Source organism: Catharus ustulatus, chromosome 3 (assembly GCF_009819885.2).
Source record: "Catharus ustulatus isolate bCatUst1 chromosome 3, bCatUst1.pri.v2, whole genome shotgun sequence".
Classification (NCBI taxonomy): Eukaryota; Metazoa; Chordata; class Aves; order Passeriformes; family Turdidae; genus Catharus; species Catharus ustulatus.
The window spans coordinates 17041524-17066752 of record NC_046223.1 but is presented as its reverse complement, the minus strand read 5'-3'; the positions used below and the strand labels follow the sequence as shown (position 1 = coordinate 17066752).

General features: G+C 40.3%; 2 protein-coding genes across 2 annotated transcripts in view; one reads left to right on the top strand and one right to left on the bottom strand.

The window, feature by feature from the left end:
- The window catches only part of ALK (ALK receptor tyrosine kinase), a 320839-nt gene extending 318069 nt beyond the window's left edge, over positions 1-2770 (top strand). Inside the window, 1 exon segment of the mRNA XM_042779113.1 lies at positions 1906-2770. The gene's annotated coding sequence lies outside the window, so the exon portion shown is untranslated.
- A 3002-nt stretch (positions 2771-5772) lies between these two features.
- Positions 5773-25229, bottom strand: part of CLIP4 (CAP-Gly domain containing linker protein family member 4) — a 31165-nt gene continuing 11708 nt past the window's right edge. Inside the window, exons 8-18 of the mRNA XM_033055304.2 lie at positions 24422-24540; positions 22070-22306; positions 18758-18893; positions 17963-18103; positions 15298-15381; positions 12824-12964; positions 12296-12424; positions 9854-9977; positions 9016-9080; positions 8298-8370; positions 5773-7674 (exon numbers count right to left, since the gene is read on the bottom strand). Coding sequence (XP_032911195.1) covers positions 7353-7674; positions 8298-8370; positions 9016-9080; positions 9854-9977; positions 12296-12424; positions 12824-12964; positions 15298-15381; positions 17963-18103; positions 18758-18893; positions 22070-22306; positions 24422-24540 — 1571 coding nt within the window. The 3' untranslated portion in view covers positions 5773-7352. The remainder of the gene's footprint in view (positions 7675-8297; positions 8371-9015; positions 9081-9853; positions 9978-12295; positions 12425-12823; positions 12965-15297; positions 15382-17962; positions 18104-18757; positions 18894-22069; positions 22307-24421; positions 24541-25229) is intronic.

The window sequence follows — 25229 nt, the reverse complement described above, 5'->3', positions numbered from 1 at the left end:
GATGGGCAGATTGAAACTGGGGGACATGGCTTGGATCACACACCTTGTAAAAAACACATTGAGTGGGGAGCACTAGTGTGCTTTCCTAATCTGCCTTTCTGATGTCTTCTCCAATACACAAAATTAAATCCCTTTTTTAGACCAAAGCCAAAAGCAGATTTTGGTGACTGGTTAACAGGCTGTGCTCATGTGTTTGAAAGCTCAAGTCAGGGGCTGCTCTGAATTTCATGTTCATCTGTTAGAAATCCATCCCACTGCTGCTGCATGGGTTGGGGGGGATACCAAGGGTTACACTCACAGGCTTCTTTGGGTTCAGCTAAGAGGGTATTTGTCATCTCCAAGGTTATTAGGCTGGCAGCTCTTGCTGTGAAATAGCCACTGGGGAGAGATTCTGTCTAGCTTAGGACTGTGTTAGTGTCATACCAGTCTCTCTTTCTCTAGCTCAGTAAACTCAGTGGGGTAGTGTTCTCAAGTCTCAAGCAAGCTGATTAATTCAGGAGGCAAGCACTATCCGAACAATTTATTATACTAGTACATTATTCACATATAGTAGCAATTTCCATTTAAGTATTCCAGCTTTCTCAGAAGAGCTGAAGCTCTTCATTGTTTTCTTTAGCTTTTATTTGCAAAGGAGCACACTCTGAGTTTTTGCTGCCTTACAAAGTTACTGAGGGCAGAAGCTGACCTGTTTACTGATGAGTGTTTTCAACAGAATGCACAAGAAAAAAAGTTGCTAAGTTAATGATCTTTGACTAGCTGAAATTATTCAGTCTTGGATCTGGGGCAACAGCTTCGATGATGCACAAATGCAGATAAGCTGCCAGGTTATGATGTTAAAGGTAGCATTTCTAAAGAAATTTAAAAAGCATAAGCAGCAAGAGATGATTTTAAGTCTGCAAGTGTGAAAGGCAGAGAGTGTGGTTACTGCTCTGGGCTTGTGCTGTGCAGTTATTTTATCATAGAATTTCTACTTAAATCCTCTTACAGAATGGGAGTGGTAAAAAATGAAGTTAAACAAATTCCTGCTTCTTACCTATGGAATATGTCAAGTGATAATTCTGATGAGGGGAAATGGTGAATTGCCACTGAAATTCTCCAGTCTGCTGAGTACAGTGCATTGAGACAAATACTGTTCAGCACTGGCAGCTGCTTTTAAATGAGCTTCTCTCTAGTGTCTCCAGTGCAAAATGCTTTGTTGTGGGTTCTTTAGTGGTTTGGATTTTCTTGGTTGGTTGGAGCTTTGGGGTTTCTTTTTATTATTGGGTTGGTTTTTTTTAATCCCTCTCTCTTAACTCTTGGAATTCAGAAATCCAGTATGGACTTATTTTTTAATGTTAAAACCATACTGTTTCTCACCTCTTCCACAGCAAGCATTTAGTTCAGTATCCCTGTATGCTGTCCAAGCATAGTACCCCAGGTTACAAAAACTGTTCTGTAAATATTCGTGCTAATGAAATCTCACTTAGAAACAAGAGCTGGAACATTTGCCTGTCCTCTTTCTTAGAAAACAAATACTACCATTAATTGCTTGAATGAAAGGGTGCTCTGTTACTTGTGTTCAAGCTGCAGTTGCCATGAGCATGAACCAGAAATTTTAATTTCTGTGTCTGGGATAATTCACCTGTTCAGTACTCGGAGCTGCAGGGACCAGAAGGGATTTAGTCACCATGGGCTTACCAGACCAAACACTTCTGTAAATCCCAAATTCCTCTATCAAACTCCTCCATGCTAGGAGAAAAATAGGTTCAAGTTATTTTAACCCTCTTACCTATTTTTGTCTATAACTTATTTTTTGAATTATAGTTTATTGCCACACTGTATATTTTTAAGGAACTTGTTTTAAGACAGTTAATCTTTTGTGTTGGTAATAATGATGTTCTGATTTATGTCTTCCTCATTCTACAGTGGAAAAGCGGGAAGCAGTATGATCTACAAGATGTAAAGCACAACTGGGAAAAACCCTGTGCTACCCCACTTTTGCTGTGACAATGGCTTATTTCCATGTGGATGTTACCTGGTTTCCTATAGAAGATAAGTAGTTTCTGATTCTGTGAGCTGCTGGAGGTAAACTAGGTTCGGATGCCTGTCTCTCTACCTTTCCAGTTGTCCCATCATCTTCCCTTCTGCCACTGAACCTTGTTTCTCCACCATGTGCCTGGGAATGAAGCGAGGGCAGGAGCGAGGGTGGTTCTGCTCCCTGGAGGCGCAGTGAGGGAGCGGGGTGGGAGAGGGGCTTGGCCACAGCGAGAGGAGGTGCAGGGACCACAGGTGGGAAGCCCCAGAGCTGCGTGAATTCGGCTGGATCGGTCTCGGACAGCGGTGCCGGACCGTGGGTGTTTCTGGCTCCGCGGGAGCAGCCACAGCACACGAGGAACAGGGAATGACCGCTGCCACTTTGCATGTCTGCTCCTGGTACTGCGCCGGCTTCTGGGGGATGAGAACCTTGACACGGGAATAGCATAAAACAGCCTTCCACAGCAGCAAAGACATCGCCATTCGTCCTGTCCCAGAGGTAAACCCATCACAGGGAAACGTCCCAAGTGTTGCATCTGGCTTCTTTTAGTACCGAGCTTCATTATAGGAGTGTCTGTCTCATGTACAGTTTATGCAACATTGTTTGTAAAGGAAGGGCCTGTGCACTTCAGGGATACTATGAAGAAAAATACTAATATATGGTCATTGAGTATTTTGTATTGAATAGTGTATTTGTATTGTAAACAAGTGTAGTGAACCACAAGGCATGAAGACAAATAAAGTGACAGTAGCTGGATTTCTCTGTGTTGGGCTGTGCAATGATTGGATGAACATCAGAGAGAGGTCTCTGGCCATCCATCTTTACTTGGCAAAGTTGCAGAAGTATTAAGGTGATGTGGGAGTTTTGCACCACTTAATCAGTATTTTGCCTCAGTCTCTTCTGCCTTTACTCAGAGCCAGGATTAAAAAATACATGAAGGAAACGGATTTTCTCATGTTTGGGCTTGGTTGTTCATTAAATCTTATCAAAAAGTACAGAGAGCTCAGCAGCACTTCTAGTCACCTGCTAGAAGCGAAGAAAATGGAGGAAGGGCCAGCTGCTACAAGGTCTCTTCAAGTTAAACAGTCCAATAAACACCTATATTATTAATCCTTTTAACCCAATAACCAACTTCCCATGGCCCTCAGTGACACTGACTGGCCAACCAGAAACTACTACCTGAAACCATGAAGAAGAATGAGCGCCAAAAGAGACACCACCCAAAATCCTCCATCTTGTCCCATACGTGTTACTGTATTATAAAAACCTCAAATTTAAACCATGTGAAAGCACACACTTCTCTTTCACTACCCATAATTCTAACTTCATCACTCAAATTTTGATGCCTTCTCCAAGGCTTCAGGTCAAAAGCAGTGTTCTCCAGGGGGTCAGTGCCAGAAAGCACAGAAAGCTCAAAACCCCAGGTTTCTGGGATCCACCAGTGATGAACATCCTAAGGAGAAGGTTTGGTGGTAGCCTAAGCCCCCTTTTGGGTTCACAGCAGCTGCTTCAGAGTTCTTTGCATTGCCAATGTTACACCCCAAGTTTCTTACTGGGGAAGGTGCCCTTCCTTCTGTCACAAGGAAGGCTGGCTTTTACCCACAGCAAACTTGTCAGTATAAAAGGAGAACATAGGGTATGGCTGAATACAGCATTTGGTTGTTCTCCTAAATTAATATATCTAAGAGTGCCTTTGAATCTGGATTGAGGGTAGGTCTATTTATAAGCTGCATTTTAACACAGTTTCAGTTTGAAAACGACAGCATTTACTCTTGTGATAATTCTAGGAAGAGGTAGCTCCTGCCCTGAAACACTCACTTTTTATCCCATCTCATATTTTTCCTATTGCCCAGGTAGCTGCATTCTCAAGAAATGCTCCTTGAAATTAGGACTGACTTACTATAAACTTTCTCCTTCACAGGCTCAGTCTACTGCAGGATAGTGTTGTGGTTTGGTTAACAAGACTTTTCCAGTAGGCACCTCTCCTCTCCCTTCTTTTTTGTCTTTCCTGTCTTAATAAGGAGCTCTCTTATGCTCTTCCAGGAGCAGGGCTGGTCAGCAGCCAGCCACCACAGCCTGGTTTAGATCTGGCACTGGCTGGAATCTCTGCTCTAATTCCCCTTTCTTCCAGAGCTGTCTGTCTGCAGCCAGGAAGGGAAAGGATACTCTGCTATGTGGCTTTCAGGGACAGTTTCAGCTTCCACCTGGTCCTTGACAAGGCTTCTGCAAACTCTGAACTCTGAAAAAGCCGTGACAGAAATGCTGGATTTGCCACCTCTCACAGGTCACAGAGTTAAGGCGTCAGAGGAACTGCACTACATGCTGGAGACCTGCACAGCCAGCCTTGGTTCTGTGTGCCTCACAAGTTGCTGACCACAGAGAGCAGCACTCTGAAAGTGAAGGCTCCCTGCCCAGAAAACCACAATTGTCATCATCTGCAACACAGTCACTGAGTCCAGCTGAGCTGAACTCCCTAGAAATTAATCCCCATCCTCAGATATCTCAAGAAAATTCTTATCTACCTGTCACATGCACCTGTGGTGTCTCTCTCCTTTCCAGCCAGTGTTCAAGAAAACTTGAAAGATTTAATTGCTAAGAGGTTTAATTGCTACTGAGGAAAGACATTTTCTTTATTGGGACCTAAGACGTGCTGTGAGACAAGGACTGCCTCAGAGTCTGCACAGAATTGCTAGGCACCATCTGTTTATTTATTTGTAAACTACAGATGTTTTACTTATGTAGTTTCTCAGGACTTTGAGGACCATTTGGCTTTTTTTTTGCTAACCAGACTGGGGCTGTGATAGCACAGTCCTCTGACCAGCACCTAATTTCAAACTTCACTGCCACTTATTTTCAGAACTTTTTTATGACACACTATCCCCTCCTGCACGAGTTGGAGTAAAGGATTATGGCAACTTACCTTGGATTTAGGGAAGCACAAATCCCTTCCCATCGTCACCTTGAAGAGAGCTATTGGTAATCCTTTCTGGAATGGACTGATTTATTTCTGTTTCAGACAACATAAATTTACAGTGCTTCTTGCTTCCTGGCAGAAGATTTTGAGAGTTAGTGAGACAGCTCCATCCTGGTAACAGTGAGACTTGCTCCTCTAAGCTACAGTGCTCAAGCCAATTACAGCCAGAGCTTCCAGGAGAGATGTGCTGCTGGCTAAAGCTGAAATGGAAGGTAGAGCACAATACACCAGTGCAAGATGGTATCTGTGTCCTCTCCTGTACCCATCAGGCAGCTTCAGTGAGGCCCAGGCCAAGACCCTGCTTCCAGCTGAACTGCATGGAGCTGCAGAACTGTGGAGGGTGCAGCCTGACACCCTTGCAGGAAGAATAAGCTCCCACTGAATCATCTGTGCAAGACAGACCACACACACAAGTGGTGTGACTCTAACAAGCTGCCCCAGCTTGCTACCTCACCCACACCCTTCTTCCCATACCTACCTCCTGGAGAACTCCAGCTACCCCTCAGATAAAGCAGTTCCACCCATTCCATCTGGTCAGGCAGGAAAAAGAGCATTCCTGATAATGAGTGTCTCCTCACAAACTCCACTGCTCACCCAGGAGCACCAGGCTGTGACAGAATGTGCTGTGCAAAGGCTTTGTTTGAAACTGGTAGTTCTGTGCTGAACAGGCACGAGAGAGACAAGCTGATTCACAGTTGGCAGTTGCTGCTCCACAGTGAACCCCATGCACCTAATTAGTACAGAAGAACAGAAGTAAGAAAGGTCTGTAAAGACCCAATGAAAATTCTTTTTGCTCTCCTATTTAACAGGGCTTCATTTTATTAATATCAGCAGGAAACAGATATTAGACAAAGTAAAGTTCAGTACGTCACTGAATATCTGCATCTCTAAATATAAAGCATTAGTTCTTTTTATTTCTTTACATTCAATATTTACAGCTTTTATATTCAATTAAAAATTCCCATGAGTTAGAATACAATGTGCATTATTTTAAATACAGATCAGGAAAAATACAGTAACATTTATAAGAAGGTTACAGCAGCAGGATTCTGTCTAAAAATAGGCTATTACGATTAAAGTGTCACTTCTTGAAGTAGGCCAGAGTAAGCAAGTCATTTAAGAGTATGACGACTGTTCTGGAACACAAACCCATCCAGTTATGATAATGTTTACATATACTGAGGAATTAAAATATATCCCATGTTTAAAACATGGACAAAAGATTATCTGTTCTAAAAGGCTGGTACACAAATGATGCCACATAAAGGCCCATTACAGTGCTGTACCTAAAATTATCCTTAATTCACCATAAGATCTCACAAAAAAGTTTATACTGGAAACCATTCCAAAGCAAACAAAAAGAAACATGTATCACAAACCAATCAAATAATTGCAACAGCTTGCTTGAAAACCCTGTATCTGTTCCATACCATTGGCAGGAATTACCTTGCTGTATTTATACAGACTTAATTTATGATAAGGATACTACGTATTCCACTCTGCATTTATTTGCATTTTACAATGTGATACTCATTGCCTGCAGCAACCTACACAAAAAAATAGTCTCTAAAAATGAGGGAAAGCTCTCCAGGAGAGTGCAAAGTGCGTTACTTTAGAGTGCATCTTGTATGTAGCTCCTTCTACAAATGCTGAACAAAAAGTGCTTGTTACTGTACAGACTGACATGCAGCATATTTGTGCTTTTTAAAGGCTATTTAGTTAATAGCTGCTCTCCACTAAGAGAGGGTCAAATCCTTCTATTTATCAGCCCTTTTGCATTATGGAAAGGAAGAGAAGAGAGATAGGAACAATAAAATGAAAAAATACTCCACAACTGTTTGAAAGGGGGTGGGGTTTGGGTTTTTTTTTCCTCCTTTCTTATTGCTAGCAGCTGGTATTGGAATTGACAAAGTGCCCAGGAACCAGGCTAATGTCACCCATCAACCACCTCCACTGTCAAAAGTGGGCAATGCACAAACATTTCCAGTTCATTACCACATGGAGAAAAACCCTCTAAATACTGCATGAACCACACAGGAACTTTAGAGAACACTGCAGACACTGTTCTCCAACTGGAATGGCTTTCAAATGATGCAGCATCTTAAACCCAAGATGCTTTAATAACCTTCCAGGTAAGGATCATTAAAGTAAAAGAAACTCAACAGTAGTTTTACTCCTTAACATGACTGAACACTATTTTATCTATTTATATATTTATATAAAATATATATATTATATACACACTCATACATATATACTTTTATATGTAAAACGCAAATGCAGATTTCAAGATTCCAAAATAAGTTTGCATTCTAGGAGGGGTGTCGCTATGTGCTTTAAAATACTCTGTGAGCACACTGTGGCTCAGCAAATATCATCCACCAGCTTTGTGCCGCTGATGCCACGGTAGGTGACCCTGCTGGGTCGCACCAGGACGCCGTGGTTCAGCTTGCAGGTGAAGTAGCGCTTCTCCCCCACAGAGCCGTCGTTCTTTCCCTTGGCACTGCGCAGCTCCAGCCCCAGCCAGATCCCCGGGGCAAAGTCTGTGGGACCAATGTACCTGATGGTGCCCATTTCATTGGAGCTGGTCAGGAGAACCTGGGAACCCTCGTGCAGCTTCACAGGCCCGTCGGAGGGAGCTGCAGTGCTGCTGCTCCAGCTGCGCCGCAGCACAGAGCTCTTGGATCTAGGGAGGAGAGAAAGGGAGCCAAGAAAGTCCTTTTTTGTTATAAAACATCCAGGGCAAATCTGTAATTCAAGGAAGTGCATGGGGGAAAAAGCACATCCTCAAATCCCTTTTTAGAAAAGCCGGTTTCGATCTCATGTCACTAACAAACCATGAAATAACAGTAACAGGCTGCTACACTCAGCAATCTGAAGTGCTGGAAAAGCAATTTCCTTCTCCTGATGCTAGGATCTACAATATTTACAGCAGGTGATAGTATTGGGAAATTAAGCCATACAAAACATTTTACTTGGGGTTTAAAACAGTTTAACCAAAACAACTTTTAACATACAACTGTCAGTCAGGATCACCAGAACAAAGTGAAGTCCTTTACCAAGAGCCTCTGAGCTTCACCTAGCTGTGCGAAAATATAAGAATTTGGAGAATATGCAGCAATGAATGATTGGGAAACAACTTTAATGCCAACCTGAATTCACTGAAAACAGTGCACATTTTGGTCCATTTTTGTAAGAAAAAAATGAACATGTCAAGATCTAGATATCCTACATGCATTTTGAGCACATCGTTTTTTCAGTAAAGCTAACAGCCAGCTCACCCAAGCACTTGAAACTCATTACACTCACCTAACAAAGGCATTTCTTCTGTTTATCTCCTTTTGAGAAGATGCAGAAGTGGTGCTTAGACTGCGTCTAAAACCTGAGTGGAAAGATTAATAAGCTGTGTAGGACTTCTTGAGGGGAGAAAAAACACCTTCATGAACACATTTTCTTTGTATTTTTTAATACTGCTTCCACTACCTCTGCTGCACATTCTCCCCTCTAATTTGGAAACTAAATGATGAAACTTCTCAGAAACATATATGCCTATGTTTGGCTTTTCAGAGGGAACAGAAATTAAATTAAACAAACCAAACAAGGGTAATTTGAAGGTCTTTTACAAAAAGCTTAAGTAGAGGAAAAGAAAACCAACTACTTCAAGTACCTCACATAAGTTTCAGTAATTTCATAGGGACGTCCCCCTACTGATCTCTTCATCAATCTCAATTTGTATTATGGAGCAGGTTCCATTTCCCTTTCTCTGTGATTAGAATGCAGCATGAGCAATAAGCAAAGACTGCCAACAATCGTAACTGATGTAATCCTTTCTGCCAGTAGAGTGTAAGGACAATATAGTATTTCATGGTTCCTTTTGCCAGCTACATTTTTAGGAGGGGAGCAGCAAGACTATTGGCTGGCATTTGGGGGTCCCTGAAAATCTCTTGTGCTTTTACAGATGGTTCTGGCTGCAGAGTAGGGCCTGCAGGGGCTGCCTCACCCAAACCCCAGTGTCTCACGCTCCTACCTGGAAAAGTGTGAGTTACTTTACTCCACGAAGTCTCTGCGAGAGAATCCAGAGAACCCGTTAGTCTGAAAAGCAATAACACAATAACGAGGTCATTTCAACTCAACTCTGAGCAAACCTACAGGCTTCTTGTCAAATATTGATGGGGGTTTGATTCTTTCCTTCTCCATCTGCCCCCAAGAGACACCAACACTCCTGCTGCACTCAGGCTGCCGTGCAAGAAGTGCCTGGAGCAAGTCAGTGTATTTGAGTTATTTGCCTCTCACCCACTGAGACAGCAGGTATGATTCTGAGGCAGGTTCCAAACAATTTGCCTGAGCTGGCTTATTCAGAGAAATAAAAGCAAAAACATGTCTGGCAGGGTAACTACATACAAATACAGAAGGAAAGAGTGCAGCATTCCTTGGATCCTCTTCCTGGAACCTAAGGAAGAGACTACAAGCAAGTGGTGCATGCTTTGGATACTCTGCAGTTAGCTGGGATTAAAAGTGCATTTCTGGTCATGTCCAAGGGCAATTTCCTTTTATAACTGAATTTAGCAGAACACATCAGAACTGGGTCATGAAAGTAAGGTTTAATGAACACATACTATCAGAGGCCCTGGAATAAAAACACTTGAGGGAGCTGCAAGAGAAACAGGGAGAGATGCATTTCCAGTTTTACACACTGCTTTCAAAAAGCTGATCTAAAACCACCACGTTTTACTGTAGGTTACAAACTTCCATTTTAGGAAGAAAACATCTGTATCTTCTGTATCTGTTTAAAACTTTGTTTCACATTGGAAATGTATTAAGAAATCCTTTGGCAACCCAAACATGACAAGAGCTTCAGTGCTCACCTCTGTACACGAGATGGGGGTGCAAATATGCCATATCTAGGAAGGCAGCTGAAGTACTGCACTCCTCCCACAGAGCCATCATTCTTCCCGTGGGGCTTGTCCAATTCAATTCCACACCAGAACCCTACATTGCAAAACAGTAAAACCAAAGCATTTTGAACAAATCACTACAGACTTTTCTTCATCTTCACTGGCACAGTTGGCATTCACCCACATCAAGAAAAACAGTTTCTAGTCAGAAAATGTCAATATGCTAATAGTAAATATTAATATGATAAAATATGCAATTATGCAAAAATTATACCCTAATAAATCTAATTATCTCAGCGTTTTTATATGCTTTCAATAAAATTATTGACACTTTAATTAATACAAAAAAGGTAAAATATTTGAGGAATATATATATTGACCAAAGTCAAATAGAATGTTACTGAGCATAACTGGCTACTGGACAACAAGGAGACAGCAAGGAGCAGCACTGCTGTTTCACATCTCCCTCTTCAGTCCTCTGATCCCATGGTTTATGCCTCATCTGAGATCATCGACAGTTAAATTAAAGTTTTGATATTAATTCGTTCTTTCTCTCCATCTAGAAAGTTATAATTAACACAAATTGCAAGGTTGGTTATGTGATATCAAGAGAAGGGTGCAGGAACTGGAACTGGCCATCAATTAATCTCGTATAGAACACTGAATAGGCAGCAAGATGTTAATGAGCTTGATCATTCATAACCTGTGATAAATGTGAGCTAATTACATAAAGGTGCTAAATTTCATACTCCATTAGTAGTCCTTATGCTATCCATCCCCAGAAGATTCAGAATTTAATTCAAGTCACTTGGTACTAAGACACTGGATAAAACCGTAATTCTAATTATCAGCTCAAGAAACTCAAGAATGACAGTTTATGAATTAGAAGGGCTCAGTGTATCAGAAGTTCTCCCTTTCCCATTTTTAGAATTAAATAAAGATCTGCATTGCAGCAAAAGGAACAAACCTTGGGTAACTTCCAGAGCTTTGATACACATTAGAACTGAAATACTTAAACATGCATCTGTTACATTTTCTATAAATTACTGGGTTAGCAAATGGTGATGATTTGACATCCTTCCATCCTCACTTCTTACAATAGCATGTTTTCCTCAAAAAAAATTAAGTTCCTGTTTTAAAGCAGAGAGGGAGGAGACTTAACACAGCCAAACAGTTTTCTGATTTCACAGTTGTTGGTGTATGTGGGAAACATACACTGTTCTCCCTGATCACTTTGTCAGCAATAACACAGAGAGTGATTTCAAGTCAACTGCAGTTACCTGAGGGGGTAAAACCTGAGCAAGAGCTGCCACAGTGAAACTGGGGAACTGGACAGGGATGAAACAAATACAGAGCTTGTACCAGGACCTTGCATCCTGACCGGGTTTCTTACACGCTGATGCCACCCAGTGTCACGATAGAGTATTGCCAATCACCTACCGATCACACAGTCCTCACCTAAACCAGGGACTCACACCAACACCTACCAGCTGCTTCTGCATGAATCTTGCAGTAAGGTCACAGATAGGGCCATAGAGAAGATAAATTTGGTTACAATATTGGATTCGGAAATCAATTTCCACAATGTAGAACAATTGGCTGCCTTTGATAGCACTTGGCATCACTGCAAAGTGTTTTTAGCAAGGGGAAGAGAGAAGCAGAAAGGGAGCAGGATGAGAAAATGGTGGTGGGGCTTTTTGAGATATTTGCAACTTTATTGATCTTGTGACCTAAAGGTTTGTTATTAAAATTTTAATGTTCACAACTGCCCTCTTAAAGATGTCAATAATTTAAGAAATGAGACTGGAACATGAGATAAGAGTGCCACTATAGCAAGAGACAAGCTGTGTCAAAAAGCCTTAATACAAAAAGTGAGGAGTAAATGCATGTGATCTCAATAAGCTATATACCCTTTTGGAGACTAAACTGAGAATTTTCAGAAAGCTTTGTTAAGCAATTGGGCTCTATGATCCTTGTGGGTCCCTTACAACTGAGAATATTCTGTGATTCTGTAATGTCTACAACTTCACCATCAAAGTATCTCTCCTACTTAAGCCATGATAGTAGACAAGTAAAAGTCACTTTTTAAACCATTATGTCTTCCTGACAGTTGCATTAAAGTAAGTAAAATACTCAGTAAAACATAGGTAGAGGGAGAGAGGGAGGGAGGGAGAGTGGGAGGGAGGGAGGGAGGGAGGGAGGGAGAGTGGGAGAGAGGGAGGGAGGGAGGGAGGGAGGGAGGGAGGGAGGGAGGGAGGGAGGGAGGAGAGAGATAAAGAACTTTGAAACAAATCAATTTAAATTTAGAATTCTTTGAAAGGAGTGAGGGAAAAAATGGACTTCCATTCATGTGCTCACATGTAAGCAATATTCCATACTGATCTGACAACATACACAGAGCATTGCACATACCTGGTGCGAATTTTGTTGTCCCACAAAATCTAACAGTGCCTGTTCTCTGTCCCACTACCAGTACTCTGTCCCCAACCTGGATTTCTCCATCAAGAGCATTTTTCCTCGAGGTTGGGGAACTATACAGCCCTGGTCAAAAGAACAAGATCTGAAATTAATGAGATTAAAACTTTAAGAAAATTTTCAATAGCCAGTTGATTAGTGAACAGAGTATCTACCTCTAAACCAGTATACTTTCAACACATGGCAACATAAATTTTGCTTAGCCAAAAACTTGCTTTGTGCCAGCATAAACACTGGATACAGCCTTTTCTCTGCTCTGAAAAGGTAGAGTGACCAACTATAAAAACACTTTGCATCTTGAAGATGTCACAAAAATCTTTCTAGAAGTTGCTAAACTTATGGTTAAACTACTTCGCAGGTATCTTTCTTGAACTATCTCAGAATCTGAAACACCACAAGTAGTTCTACCTAAGTATTCAATGCAGCAGTGAACTCCCCACTGTGAAAACACACAACAGACCATACCAGCACTAATCTTAGACGAGGCAGAAGACACTCTAGTCAGGGCCTTTTTACTGCTGTTCGTTGAGTTCCTCTTCTTGGAGTAATTCTGTTTGCCTTCCAAGGAGGCACTAGAAGAGGAAGAGCTGCTGTAGCCAGGAAAACCTAAAGACATAAATGAAAGTTGTCCTTCAGGGATTGTATTTTGGAAAAGGACAGATTAAGCAGAAAGGAAAGCTTTTGTAATGTGGAAGTTATCTGCTCCCCATGAAGGGCAGAACACAAAGTAACGAGCCAAAGTCAAACCTTGCTATGCAGCATTTGTACGAACACCTGTCAGGAATGACACGGGTGCACATGACCCTGCCTTGGGAATATGGTGACAGCTGAGTGCTAGAAGAGGTCTCCAAAAGCCCACCTTTATTACTCTATGAAAGTTCATCTAAATAGTCCCAAGTGTATTTATTAAACACATGAGCTTTAGTAATGAGAGGATCACACCACCAGCCTTTCAGCATCCTGTCTACTAAAGATTTGATGAGAAATGGAAGGAAGGTGATATTATGTGAGTGAATTATTGCCTGGATTAAAGCCCACTATATTCCATTACATACTGTATTAATATTAAAATCTGTACTATAAAACAAGAATGGGAAATAAATCACTTCTCCCCATTTGCAAACCCTAAAGTCTAAACTGTCCAGTAAGACTTATGTTCATTTCTCCTGCTTCCTATTCAAGGCTCTTCCTCTTCTCCCCTTTCTGAACTCCTTCTGCCCAAAATGAGGCAGGGTACAGAAAGACACATCTATGCCTCATCAATGTGAAAAACTAAGATACTATTGCTTATCAAACTTTATAGACTTTTCAGAAGCTTAATCCATTAGTTTTCGCAAACAGCTTCATACAGACACAGGGTTAGTTTGTTCAGTGTAATTTAATTCTCCAATTTTTCAAAACAGTAAAGAACTGAGAAAAGGCAAAGGCAGTGAGTCCGAACAAAAGCTGAGGACAGAAATCTGAAGACTCTGAGATACTCACTGGAGCTATGCTACAATGAAGAAAATGCAAATTACTGACTACATAGTGACTAAACAGGCTCCGTGTCTGAGGTATAAACACACGTGTGCAAACACGCTACAAGTCCTGATTTAGAAGCCAGTCCAGGGATGGATTCACTGGAGGTCAGACCACCATTTTTACAGGGATGCAACAAAAATGGCTCCAACTAAACCTGTCACCAAGATACTTTATTTTGTGGGAAATCACAGGGTGAAGATCAGAAAAGACTTTAGCAGACTGTATAATTGATTTCTTTTCCTTCAGGCAAAACAATTATTTGTTATAACACTCCTGGCAGGTGAGTATTTGGCCTGCTGCTAAAAACCTCCCATCAGGGAGATCTCAAGACTTCCCCAGTAGTGTATTTCACCATGGAATTATCTCTAGCCTTACAGGGTTCCCCCTCCCAAAATTAAACCTCAATCATCACCAGTTTAGATCAAGAGGTTTTTTTACCCCCACTACACATGCATGGTTATACTATGCCTTGTATTCCAAAGCTTCCAGTTTTATGCCTTTCATCTTCTGTCTTTTTAATCACACAACCACAAATTTCAAGTCTTTACTCCTAAGTCATGTTTTATAAACCCAGTTGTTGTCTTTTCTGAATTCTCTCTGAATTCACAACTGTTTCACTCACAGAAGCTATGAAAAGAGGCTTTGCCTCACAGACCTGCTGGAGCAAGTCCAAAGGAGGCCATGAAGATGTTTGCTTTTACCAACACTTACACTACGATTTTATAGACAAAACCTCAAAGGAGACAGCTTTTAGGGTTTGTTCAAGACAGTTGAAAGTGAGGTCCCTTTTTGTCTCAAATTCAGCAAAGTACTGCTGTGGTAGAAGTTGTTATCCAATTGTGAAACTAGGTAATTGCAGAGAATAATTCACATGCAAAAGGCACTCTTTAAAAGTCAGTTTCATTTTTCATATTTTAAGCCTGTTATTGTGAGTCTGCTATGACACAACACAACACTGTTAAGTACTGATAGATGCTAACACTTTATTGCAGAAGCATGAACACACAGATAGAGGAGAGAAAAAAATGCCAAGAGCATATTAAAATCTAGGCAGCAACAATACAGGGCAAAAGGTCTCCCTCAGAAACCTCAGCTGGTAATTCTGCAGAACTTCTGCAAGGTCATTTACTAAGAGCCCGCTTTAAGGGCTGTTCTATGTTCCTGCCCACGTATTTGGACAGAAGTGGTTACCAAACCAACATGGAACGCCAGCCAAACATCCACACAAATTACTTGGCTCCTAGAAAACTAAACACCTACAGCCTGCTCGGGACTTGAATTAAACAAGCATGGCAACGTTTTTCTATTGTGTAGATAATGCAGGGCTTTGGCAGAGGTAGGCAGCAATAATAATGACTCTACCATACAGAAAATTTTTCTTAAGATGTTAAAAAAAAATGTTTAAACTATTTCATTACCATCTTTTGCAGGTACCGTTTTTCCTCTATTAGCAGTCAGAGAGTTGTTTTCAGAAGCACTGTCTCTTTTTGCCCTATTTAGGCCTATAAAAAGAATATATACAATTAAATATACACATCTCAACAAGTAACAATAATTTTACAATAAAGTCATGTACAAAGCAATTTGACAGATTTGCAGATTACATGGAAAAATTGATAAAACTGTACAATTCCTTAGACACTTAATAAATGGGTAAAAGGAGAACTGCAGAATTGTTCTGATGGATAAGCACAGATATTAAATCCCTTAACACATTAAACCAGATCAAACTATCTTGCCAAACAATAATCAAATGGTCTATAAAAATACCAATTTTTATATTGAAGGAGTTTTTATTTAAATCTTTCAAACAGTCATATCTGCAACATTCACTTTAATAGTACTTAAGGTCTATTATTCACCAGTATTAATTTCACAATTTCTGCTTTAAAGATTATACAGCAAGGTTTTGAGAGAGATTTCAGATCACATCTTCATTCAGACTGCAAATAATGATGTAAACATGCCAATATGATTTTTAAGAACTTAAATCTCAGAGCAGCAATGCTGTGATATGTGTAGGAACTCGTACTCTCACCTAAGCTACAATTTGCAAACAGTAATTTTGTATTTCTGACAGTTTCCTACCCTAACTCAATGAAGAACAAGCTTATCTATGATTTATCCTCTCCCTGTCATGAAAGAAAAATCACATCTGATTTAACTACATCTCTCAGCTTAATTTAGCCACAGGAAATGAACTAGTTTGCAAATGTAGTGTATTTCCCAAAATTTTATGGCCATTAAGGCATCAGATCAAAAACCTGTTTATGACTGAGAACACATTTCTTAATTTTATCTCAGTAATCCTTTTCCTAGAAACTCAAAAAAGATTTTTTCTCATCAATCTGATGGATTGTTCAAATCCCATAGAACCAAATAAAATTTCAAAACCCCTATACAATATTATAAATATATTTTACTTTGAAGCTTATAACCTTATCTACAAAAAGCATATTAATTTTTCTTGAATCATTACAAACCAATGTATTCCAGGGAGGAAGTCTAAAGGAAGAAATGTGACCTGATGATGCACAAACACTGCAAACCCAAGTTCCGCCTCTGCAGCTTTGTCCTTCCCCCACTCCTGCCAGCCAATCAGCCAGGCACATTAATTCCAATGGAATTCTGTGCAAGGACTCCCTGCACAAAGCAGCTTCCAGACACTTACATCCAAGGGATGTAAGCTCTCCTGGGTAATGATGCTTAACTCACTCTGATTTCTACCTTAAATCAAGGTATCAAATGTTTAAATTTCACAGACACAACTGCACCTTTGTGACAGAAAAGGTGGGTAATGACTAAACTGTCTGGAACAAAGCTGCCCGTGACAAAGGAAAAGTCCCTCCCATTAAGGTTTAATGGGTTACAAACAGTTTAGAGCAAAATGAATCAAACACTGGAAAATATTTAACAGAAGTCACCTTGGATCTGCTCCTGAACAATGCTCCTAACAAACTGTTTATCCCAAGAAGCTTTTTAAGCAAGATGCACATTTATAAATAGCTCGAATCTTGTGCTAATTGTAAATACAGACACTTAAAATGTATTCCTCCCTCAATCCTTGAAGAGAAAAGTTACATAAGTCTTCCAAAAAGCTGTCAAAATGCATCTTTTCCTGGCACCAGCCTGATGCATTGTTTCTACAGCCTGCATATTCCAGGTAAGTGTGCAGTAGTTTAGGGTGCTTGGCTAAATTCGGTAAGAATGTGTGTTATCTTCCATTCCTTAAGCTCTGCTGCCTTAAGTATGACTCACCTAAACAGGGCTCAAAAGGTAGAAGAATGCTAATGAAATATTTACTGACATTATTACATAAGCAGCCAAACATAGGGGCCAGATTATGCATGGGCAGCACTGCACACAGCAGGGATGAGCCTGTTCTCCCAACAACTTGGAACCTGAGCAGTCAGAAAACATGGATCATTCACTCCACAGGGAGGGAGCTTACACAGAAGCATTAAGTAATTTGAGCAAATTACTAAGAAACTAAACCAGAGTCAGACACTGAGCCTCTACTCCAATCAATGGTCTGAGGTCTTATTACAAGGACAACCTTTCTCTTCTAATTTGGCACTGGTTTCACTCAGATAATTTAATTAGCAGAAAAACATAATGAGTTAAATAGTTCCTTTATCATGTTACCAGAAAATGAATCTCTTCAATTTCTAGGCATAAAGGTGTATAGATCATTTACTAAATTTTCATTCTTTGCAAATTCTCCAGCAATGTCTTAGTAAATGGAACCCCATTAAGTCGAGACACTTAACTGGTATCACAGTCAATTAGAAATTACTTTAATGGCTCAAGAGTAGATGTTGTGGTGAGGGGTTTTCTCTATAGAGTATGTAAAGAGTAGAAACTGTCACCGTACATCAGATCACTGTAACCACTCCACAGCTACACACAAGATCCTTCCAGTACCACTTCCAGTGCCCAGTGAAATTCCAACTACGACAACATGGATCACCTCATCCCAGGTTATGAACTAATTCCAAACAAGAATTTTAACACCAAGATTTACTCATTCTTGAAGATTAGTATCTCTCCAGCCAGTGTCAACAGGCAAAAAAAAATACTCACCAGAATTCACTTTGGAAGTTACGTGTGTCACATCTACTTTCTTGGATTTGACCAAAGGTGAAGACTGCACCGAAGAGCTTCGTACAGAACTTTTTTTATGGTCAGAAGCCTTGCTTATTTTGGAAAGGGGTGCAAAGATACCTGGAGAGAAAATTGTATGTGCCAACAAAGAAACACGGATAATGGTAAAGAAACAAAAATTTGCAGCTAATCTCTCTCACATCAATTAATTTGGGGGATTTTTTTAGCCACTATCATAACTTGCTAAGCTGACAAAGCACTTGCAAGGTAGGAAGGACAAGTTCAAGTGAATAGTGAAACCAAAATCCTTATGAAGCAACTCGAAGAGAGAAGTTGGAAACACTCAGTAATCAATACATTAGAATCTCCTTAACACCTTTGTATGTCCAGTGTGGCCATGGCACCTCAATTCAAACACCTGAAGCTCAAAGTTAGAAAACAAGCATGAATGTCTTACCAAGGAAGACAAAGCACGTAAAGAAACATGGCTATTATTGATACAGTATAAACAAGTAGTTTCAACAGTATAGATGAAAAACCAAGAAATCTCACAGTTTCATAATTTTGACTGGTTGGTTGTTTCAGTCGTTTTGCAAATAGTTCCAGGCAAAACTTTAGGAACAGCTAAAGAATCAATAAATCAAACAAAGCACTACAAAGAAAAGCAACAGAATCTGCAACCTGTTTTTATCCTCCAAAACAGTTCATATCTTCCAGTACTCTTTGAAATTTGGGGGTTTAAAAATTGAAGAAAACAGAAAATAAAGGCTATACCGCGTTTTGGTGCGCACTTGAAGTACTGGACTTTTCCAACACTTCCATTGTTCTTTCCTTCTGGTTCATCCAGCTCTACACCAGCCCACTGGCCACTAGCAAATTCTGTTGTGCCACAAAATCTTAAGGTACCAACCTAAGAGAAAAAGCACAGAATGGGTTTGTTAAACAAGTATTGTTCATGAGAAAATAATACTGGTTATGAAAAAGCAAGTCATCTCCAAGCTTTTCATCACAAAAATGCAAACCATTTCCCTCATTTATTCACATTCCTACCTTTCAACACCACTCAATACAATTTCCAAAAGGTCTCAGTCCTTCTATGTACATTTTGCATTAAACAGCAGCCATGGTTATGGACAGATGTCACAACAGGCAAGAACCACTGAAAACACAGCTCTAGGTCAGCAAGGTACAGGAGCACAGGCCCAATGATACATTTTACTTCTCTGTTTATACAACAAGAATTCCAGAATCCGGGCTAGGTATCTTCCTGAATTGGAGGTTCCATAGAAAAATTAGACTAGACTAATCTGTGTGTGCATAAATACATACATACAAATATATATACATTTATATATATATATATAGCAAAAGTTCAAGGGTAAACTTCAGAGCATAATTAATTTTTTATTTGGCAAATATTCATAAGTCTCTACTTCCTCCTTATGATTAAACTAAATTTTAAAAGCCAGCAAATGCTTTAAACATTTGCTGTTGCTTCAATACATACTATAAATTCTGAGCTATCAGATAAGCACATGAAGAATATCAAGACAGACCAGTCTTGCTGGTTGACGTCATTCTCTGCAAATTTGCATTATAAGCTCACACACTTGAACCAAACAGGAGAGGAATAACACAAGAGATGCATTTAACATTAATTCAAATTCCTTTTTATATTTGATTTTTAAATTAGTTTTAGTAATAAACTTTGATCTTTCAGTTTCTCCGTTTTCCTCATCTCATGTGACCTTAATATTAGTTCATTTTACACTATACCTCTACTGTTTAATCCAACTCTCAAAGAGTAAACAGATAGAAACAATTTTTTTTTTTTACTATAAAACCTTCCAGCTACTCTTTCCTTATGTCTGTAAAGAAATAAACACGACCCAGAGCCTCTTCTCTTATGCTGAAGATCTCCTTTATACCTGATTGCCATAGGCAGTAATGTCACACTAATCTAGACTGAGACCTTTTACCAACACAGGGATCAAATTCAGCCAGGGGAAGTTCAGCCAAGCAGCACCACAGATTGCTACAATTCCTCCACTCACTTCCCAGGCACCAGCCACAGAGCATCTACTATTTACTGAGCAGAGAGAAGAGATCAGCCAGCATCTTCAGCCAGAGGTGGGAGAAGGCAAATCTGCCCTAGGACCTGTGCAAGCAAGGAGCAGGGGCTCTCCCACATGAGACAGAGCAGCAGTTTTCTCTCAGCTGCTGGCCTCCCTGCACTCCCATTTCATCAGATGTGATCCAAAGGGACACTTAATCCAGCAGAGCAGGAGCTGGTGGAGCTGTGGGGCCCCAGTCACGTACACATGAACACCTGCTTACACAGCTTCCCACCCTGCAGGATAACTGGAATGACAGCAGTAGGAGTCAAGAGAGGAATCCATTCTCCCTCTGGCATCTACTGTGCTCTCAAGCTTCATTAAAGCTGACATATTAGGAGACTGCAGAAGCAGGAAAGACAATAGGAACCCATAAATATAGCTCAAAAAAACGCTGCTGTTCCAAATGCCCTCATCCCAGCTTCCATATTGCAGAATGAGAACTGATGCAGGAGAAGGTTAAAAACGGGGCACCATTGTCATCATCCTGTTTTCACTTTTGCTCCACCCTGCAGCAATTTAGGAGTATCGAGGGGGAGGGGAAGGCAGGGCTGAGAACAACTTCTCCATTCAGGCAAACAGAGAAAAGGGGTGGGAAGCAATGTGGGAGCACTGCACAACAGCTCTTCACACACAAAGGAAGGAAGGGAGGAAAGCTGCTGTGGAAATGAAGTTCAAACAGCACAATCACATTCCTTCTTCCCACCTGCTCTAGAACAGATCTGGCTCCCTTAAAGAAACGCAAGCTAGCTGCAAAGCCCTGCTGGCCTTTGGCAGCACAGAAACAGCTTCCAACAATTTCTTAAAAAACACTGCACCAGCATTACCAATTAGAACAATAAAATTAACCAAACTCAGGCAGCTCTATCCAGTGAATACATTACAGCACAAACCATACTGTGGGCCTTAGAGGAAAGATACACAAGAGCACCAATTACATCACTCTCTTGCTCTAAAGCCTCCATTAACTTGCACTTACATTATCTCCCCTTACCGCCACTGTGATTCTGATAAAGCAACTTCTGCCTTTAAAGAACAAGTGGCTTTCTGTACATACTTCAGTTAAAATGCCTTCTGCATAGCTAGTGATTGCTTCACTTTCCCTGACCCAATTTCAAGAATACACCAAATTAAAATACACAATGGAAGCAGCTTCACACTCTTGCTGCAGATCACTTTAGAACATTTCAATTGTGACAGTTAAAAATCTGAAGTTATATTAGGAAAGCTATTAAAGTGAAAGTTATTCAAATATAAAATTTTGCTCACAAATGCTTTCAATATTTACCAGGAAAAAGTACTTCTTTAAAAGAGTTCTAGCACTTATATCCCTTGCTATATAAAAAAATAAAGTCTGAATACTGAATGCAATATTAATGCTACAGTTTTCAAATACATTTTTCAAAAGGTGGCCATCATGGTAGCTTCTAAGAAGCTATTCACATTCGAGCTGGACCTCTATTAGCTACATCCTTTTACCTCCACAGAACCATGTAACAACCCTGTTGGCACAGCACTGCTTCAAAGATTTCACTGCATTGCACCAGTGAAATTGGGTTACTGTAGGCTAAGCAGAACTGAAGGGTTTTTCCTCTGCCTTCTGGAAATTATCAGGAGTACTTCACAACAAAGCCAGGAAACTCACAAAGTAATTTGTGAATTTTAACATCACTTTGATGTGACACCAAAAACGTTAATAAAAGCTGAGCCATGCTCAGTACTATAGGAGACTGTTAAAAACCATTTAAAGACACAAAATGCAGCCTATGCCTGTCAAAACTGCTTTTCATAATAATGACTTTACCACACAACTCTTTAGTTTATTACTTTCCGTAACCAGTTCCTTGCTGCCATCCAGAGATCACACCTTCCAGAAAGCACTCCAGACCCTCAAACTGAGGTACATCTCCAAAGTGGCAAATAAATGGACTCTCCAGGAATTACAAGAGTAGTACCAGGTTGGTGGCCATACCTTCTGTCCTGCAATAACAACACGATCTCCCAGTTTCAGACCAAGTGATAAAAGCATGGCCCTGCCTGTGATGTGGTCATAGCTTGGGATCATGGCTTTGGAGATGTCACATGAGAGAGGTACTGCATCCAGCAGTATCTGCTTGATTTCCTTTGCACTGGCTGCTGCGTCTGCCATTTCCAGTGGCATATCTACTGGATCAGGAACCACATCTGCTGGAATCTGCCCTTTGTCATTCTGCAGAAACAGAAGATAGCACAGGATTTAATGTTGTCACAAGATAAACCTGATCAGGTGAAAGCACAGCATTTTATGAAGTGTTTAATTGTCTTTATTAGATATTTTTCCTAGAATACAAGCAACTATTAAAAAATCCACATTTTCAAATAAGGATGCCAAAACATCCTTAGATAGATCAACCAGCATGTACAGCATCTCAGAGTTAGGAAAACTCCTAAGAGAGTTAGGAAAGCAAGGCAGACTTCTGGTCTGTAATGCCAATACCAAAATGCCAACTCCTCCCAAAGAATCTATCTTTATCCAGCATATAGCTTGCTCCTTGGTAAGGCTTATTCCAAATATAAAAGGGAATTTAATTACGTATGTTGCATGTATATAATATGCAAATGTGATGGTTCACATGAGTACCTAAATAAATCTGTTCAGGTTTTATCTAGACACATATTATCCTATGAGATGGCTTAACAGAGTCCTTTCCAAACACATCCCATTCCCAGAGAGCCGTGATTGTGATTCCCTGTATGTCCTATGTGACAGGACAAGTTGTTGGAGTACCAGCAACCCTGGAGTTAGCCTCAACTCCAGGCCAGTTGCCCAGACAGTAGGTACTGTCAGGCTGCTCCAGGGACAGCTCTACCTACACTCTTCAGCAAAGCCACTGGTGTGGAGCTTTGGCTGTCTGCCCATTTTCACAGTGTTTGTGGAAATATAATCATCGCAGTCTTCCAAATTTGTCTCAGCAGAGCCCCTGGACCTGGACATTACCAGAAGGAATGCAGAGTAAGAATTGTGTTTGTTTTGGTCCCTTCAAAACAGACTACAAGTTCAATGTTTCCTGAGCTCCCTCTCAATCCATCTCAAAGCTAGGAAAGTAGAATCCTTACTCAGAATTTACACTGCTGTTCCCAAAAGACCAAACTCCACACTGTCTCTAGTCAAAACTTTATTACATATTTGAGCAATTCAACACCCACCATTCCTTAAAAATCTCCAATCACTCTGTAAGTAAAAGTCACACTACCTTAAAAACAGGATATAGTTGGGTTGAAGTTGAGTGGGGAGTTTGAGTTTGTAGTCATGACATTAGAGATTATCTTGGTCACAGAAGCCCCACAATTCAGGCCACCAGTTGCCCTGTAAACCTCTGTGCCAACACAAAGCAAGGGCAGAGCAGCGGCAAGAGGGCAAAGTGGAAGCTCAGGATTTCCCTTCTCCAGGACACAGCCGCAGCTCAGAATGCTTGTGCAAATACAAAGAAGAGGTCCCTCTGACAAATGACTCCTAAACATACAGCTGCCAGAGAACCTGAGACACATTCATGCACACTGAATGAAGAGACAAAGAAGAAATCCACCCATTTTTAAGAGATTTAGATTGAATATCATGGACAATAATGTTCCAGAAGATTTCACACTAACAGTGTTACATAAAATACTGACTTTTAAGTATCCTTAAAACAACTATGAATTCTCATTTGAAATAACCCCCTGCATTTGCAAATGAGATACTGGTTTTGTTAAAATAAGAAAAATTTCCAAGCCCTTCCCTCTCAAAAAATAAACAAAAAACCCCATACAAAACAACAAACACCCAAATCAAACACAAAACTCAATCAAAACCCAAGATTGTGGCTAGACACATAGAACAACACTTTGCACTATAACCTATGTCTACTATTAGGTAAGTAAGCAGAGCAGGTGATGTTTGTGCATTCTCAGTTACTCATGCTAACACCAGGCTCACTGCTGAGCACAACACTGAATTTCTGGAGGGCAAAGATTGCACTCCCCCATTTCTGAGAAGATGCCCCACTGCCATGGGGACTCAGCTGTTGCAAGACACCCACGAGTAATAATAAATGAAACAACAAACAGAAAAACCTCTTGAAAGTTATTTGAACTAATGAACTAGACCATGACACAACACTACAAACTTCAACACACAAGTAGGACAAAGCATACAAAATCATCCCCTGTGAGTTGCAAATATCTTTTTCTGAGGCACTGTCACTGCATGTAGCACACCTTTAGCTAATCAAAATCCTGGACAGACTGTTCAGTTTTTCCAGGTACCTTTTTCACCTTCTGGTGAATCCACAACCTAACTCCTTACCCTAAAGGCAGGATTTGCTCCATGTTCCAGTAAACACTTGACAGCTCCTGTGCATAGGTTAAATGCAGCAATATGCAAAGCTGTTCCAAAATCAAAGTCACTACAGGTGGCATCCACATCTGCAATTAAACATCACATGTGAGGTATGCAAGTCTGTTACATGAACATTCCCCCCTACAGATTCCTTGTGAGAACATTCATTTTTACAATTTATGTTAGCATTTACACAGACACACCATTATTTATGTACCAAATGCATATGACAAGTAATTCTACACAGAATATCAACCTTATTTGCATCTGTTTATTCACACCACGAACCAACCTGGAAGATGAGCATGAACTTTCACTCATTTTTTAATACTGATGGCTTAACTGCAAAGTTGCTGCTACTCAGGATGCCAAATCTACTGTGTCAAGATTAACAAGTGACATTAATAAATGTTTTAATGTTTCTAGGTGTCAAACATTAAAATGAGATGCATCTTCAACCAGTTGTTTTCCTTTGTGAGCAGGCAGTAGGGCAAGGGAAAACTGATTATACATCTGCTTTACACTAATTTAATTACTAATGGCCAAGAATTAATTAAGAGCTGGTGATTGTTATAATTTCTTTGTTTTCAAAGAATTACACTCTGAAGGGTCTTGCACTAATAGTTTGGAAAATGGAGCACTGCATTTGACTGGAAGCAATTTAACACAATATATATTTTTATCAATTGTTCCCAATATATCTTTCAATCTGCTATGAAGTTATTACTGTTCTAGAAGATTGGAGTTTAAATGTCTGTTTAGTTCTGAGGCTCCT